Source organism: Salmo trutta, chromosome 18 (genome assembly GCF_901001165.1).
Source record: "Salmo trutta chromosome 18, fSalTru1.1, whole genome shotgun sequence".
NCBI lineage: Eukaryota > Metazoa > Chordata > Actinopteri > Salmoniformes > Salmonidae > Salmo > Salmo trutta.
The window spans coordinates 27,718,787-27,722,437 of NC_042974.1; the positions used below are offsets into that span (position 1 = coordinate 27,718,787).

At 43.1% G+C, this 3,651-nt stretch overlaps 1 protein-coding gene across 2 annotated transcripts in view; it reads left to right on the plus strand.

Annotated features, from left to right (window-relative positions):
* LOC115153109 (synapse differentiation-inducing gene protein 1) overlaps positions 1-3,348 on the plus strand; it is a 31,246-nt gene extending 27,898 nt beyond the window's left edge. For both annotated transcript variants that reach the window (XM_029698174.1, XM_029698175.1), the window contains exon 4: positions 1,583-3,348. In XM_029698174.1, coding sequence (XP_029554034.1) covers positions 1,583-1,741 — 159 coding nt within the window. In that variant the 3' untranslated portion in view covers positions 1,742-3,348. The remainder of the gene's footprint in view (positions 1-1,582) is intronic.
* The last annotated feature ends 303 nt before the right edge of the window (positions 3,349-3,651 follow it).

The window sequence follows — 3,651 nt, forward strand, 5'->3', positions numbered from 1 at the left end:
GGTTTTTGCTCTGACATGAACTGTCAACTATGGGACCTTATATAGACAGGTGTGTGCCTTTCCAAATCATGTCCAATCAACTGAATTTACTACAGGTGGACTCCAATCAAGTTGTAGAAACATCTCAAGGATGATCAATGGAAACAGGATGCACCTGAGCTCAATTTCGAGTCTCATAGCAAAGGGTCTGATTACTTATGTAAATAAGGTATTTCTGTTTTTTGTTTTAATAAATTTGCAAAAATGTCTAAAAACCAAGCCATGAGGTCGGAAGGAATTGTCCGTAGAGATCTGAGACAGGATTGTGTAGGGGGACAGATCTGTTGAAGGGTACCAAAACATTTCTGTAGCATTGAAGGTCCCCAAGAACACAGTGACCTCCATCATTCTTAAATGGAAGAAGTTTAGAATCACCAAGACTTCCTACAGCTGGCCGTCTGGCCAAACTGAGCAATCGGGGGAGCAGGACCTTGGTCAAGGAGGTAACCAAGAACCCGATGGTCACTCTGACAGAATTCCAGAGTTCCTCTGTGGAGATGGGAGAACCTTCCAGAAGGACAACCATCTCTGCAGCATTCCACCAATTAGGCCTTTATGGTAGATTGGCCAGATGCAAGCCACTCCTCAATAAAAGGTTGATGACAGCCTGCTTGGAGTTTACCAAAAGGCACCTAAAGGACACTCAGACCATGTTTTTCAGCGGCAGGGAGTGGGAGACAAGTTAGGATCGAGAGAAAGATGAACAGAGCATAGTACAGAGAGATCCTTGATGAAAACCTGCTCCAGAGCACTCGGAACCTCAGACTGGGGGCGAAGGTTCACCTTCCAACAGGACAACGATCCTAAGCACACAGCCAAGACGACACTGGAGTGGCTTCGGGACAAGTCTCTGAATGTCCTTGAGTGGCCCAGCCAGAGCCCGGACTTGAACCTGATCGAACATCTCCGGAGAGACCTGAAAATAGCTGTGCAGCGACGCTCCCCATCCAACCTGACAGAGCTTGAGAGGATCTGCAGAGAAGAATGGGAGAAACTCACAAATACTGGTGTGCCAAGCTTATAGCATCATACCCAAGACGACTCAAGGCTGTAATTGCTGCTAAAGGTGCTTCAACAAAGTACTAAGTAAAGTGTCTGAATACTTAGGTAAATGTGATATTTCAGTTTTTTTTCTTTTATTTCCATTTTAGAATAAGGCTGTAACGTAACAAAATGTGAAAAAAGTCAAGGTGTCTGAATACTTTCCCAATGCACTGTATATATTTAAAATAACATTTATAAAAAAGTATATAAGGGGGATTGGAAATTATACAGACAATTACATTGATAGAAGTACTGTATATGCAATATTAATGCTGTTCCACCCCTACATTTTTTTTATAAATAAAGGATTTCCCTTCCCTAGCCCGAACCATGAAAGACAGCCCCAGACAATTATTCCTCCTTTACCAAACTTTACAGTTGCCGCTATGCATTTTGGCAGGTAGCGTTCTCGCGGCATCCTCCAGATTCATTTCCTCCTATTAATTGAGTAATTGTGTCTGTCTATCTTTCCCACCTTGTCTCTCTCTCTCTCTCTCAGACAAACAAGGCAGTGTCTAAGGGGGACTTCCACTTGGCCAGCTCCAGCTCCAGACGTGCCCTCTTCCTGGCTGTGCTGTCAATCACCATCGGGACAGGCATATATGTGGGCCTGGCTGTAGCGCTCATCGCATACCTCTCCAAGAACCACCACTTGTAGCCTTGCCCTGGCCCCAGCCCCTACACTACAGGACTGACTGCGCTGGGGGAGTGGTTCACTTGGGGGCAATTTAACAATGGAATTTAGGCCTGCAGACTGTGGGACTATCATGATGGATAGAACCTGGCCATATGGTTGACTCAATTCATGGGTTGTAACATAAGAGGGTTATGATATGGAAAATAGTCTTGTAACGGTCAAGTCATTCTCTCATTTTGACAAAGAAAAACTGGGAACTCTCTTAAGTCGTTCCATACGCAACTGAATATTTTGTTCTTCAGATGTCTAAAATTGGTGTGAGTTTTACCAGGGCAAGACACATCCTTTGAGAGGTCAGACCAACATGCACTAAATATTACCTGTACCAAGGGCATACTGTTCGTTTACAGGGCATGCTCTCTGCTCGGTTAAAAGTGAGTTGTGGAGTGGGCTGCTTTATGTCCAGCTACATTTACCACACTATCAGTCACATTTGGCAGCTCCTGTCGAGTATAAAGAGGGTGGATAAAAGTGCTTTTAAAGCTGTCACTCATCCATACATTCAACCTGTATACATGTATTCTACATCACATTGAATTGATCTGTGGAAGTCGCATAGTAGACACTGCAGCTCACTTATAAAGTAAGGTGATGGTCTATATACATTAAAGTGCAACTGCACTCTAATACAGTATCTTGGTGGTCCTGTTATCTCAAGGGAGAACTGATGTGTCCTCATGGCACAATATTTTTTAACACACACCTGAAATGTGGAGCTTTGTTGTAACCCTACGACAACATGCTTTTGTGTTTCGTCAGGGAGATCAAGTGCACAGGCTTGCAGCTCTCCGACAGAACCTGCTTACACAGAGATACCTCCATGTTGATGGGCACAAATCACTAAGGAAGAGAAAGCAGACGAGTCTTTGGAGGCAGAAGCCATGCTGTAAATACCTCTACATGCCTAACTGCAATATTTTTTTTTGCAATACTATTTATTTTCCTGTTGTATACTGCTACTATGTATGGGCGGCACGTAGCCTAGCGGTTAAGAGCGTTGGTTGCGGTAACCAAAAGGTCGCTGGTTCGAATCCCCGAGACGACTAGGTGGAAAATCTGTCTGTGTGCCCTTGAGCAAGGCACTTCACCCTAATTGCTCCAGGATTGCCATCAATAATGGCTGATCTCTGGCTGTGACCCCACTCTCCGAGGGTGTCTCAGGGGGAGTGAGTTATGCAAAAAACGACTTTCCAATTCACACATATATGAATAATACACACTTGTACATGTGTGAAATAGGACAAATGTAATTATTATTATTATGTAAAAACTGTCAATTTTTTGGGAAACTCATTGGACTCAGTGTTTGACATAAAAGTGCTTGCAAATTAAATGTAGTATTTCCATTTAAAAAATGGCTGATTTCACAGTCTGACTTGGGTTAGTTCAGCTGCAACTTTCTTAAAATTATAGTTTTTTTTTCTTCATGCACACAGTATTACCACATTAAGTAATATGGTCTTGCAGGTTAGGCTATTTTGTTGCGTATACTGTACAGTATAAAATAAGTTTTTTTTAAATACTATGTGCAATGTAAAGGCTTCTAACAAACAAATATTACTTGAAAACACCAGAAGATTATTGAGTGTTAATTGAGGTCAATATAGACCTACATTTATGGACCCTGCTCAAGCATCAGGTTTCCCCCACTCACTCCCCTAACTCCCTATCCTCTCCTCCACTGCGCACACACTATTGCAACTCTATTACACCCAGCCTTGCCCCAGGAATGACTAATCACCTGCACGCACTGTGCATATTTCATGGCAGCAGAAACGTCTCACTGCCTGTCAGAAATATTAGCTTGCCAGGCGCCCAGATGATTTATACATTTTACATGACATTGCGGGCGCCTTAATTGCTCCAACCCC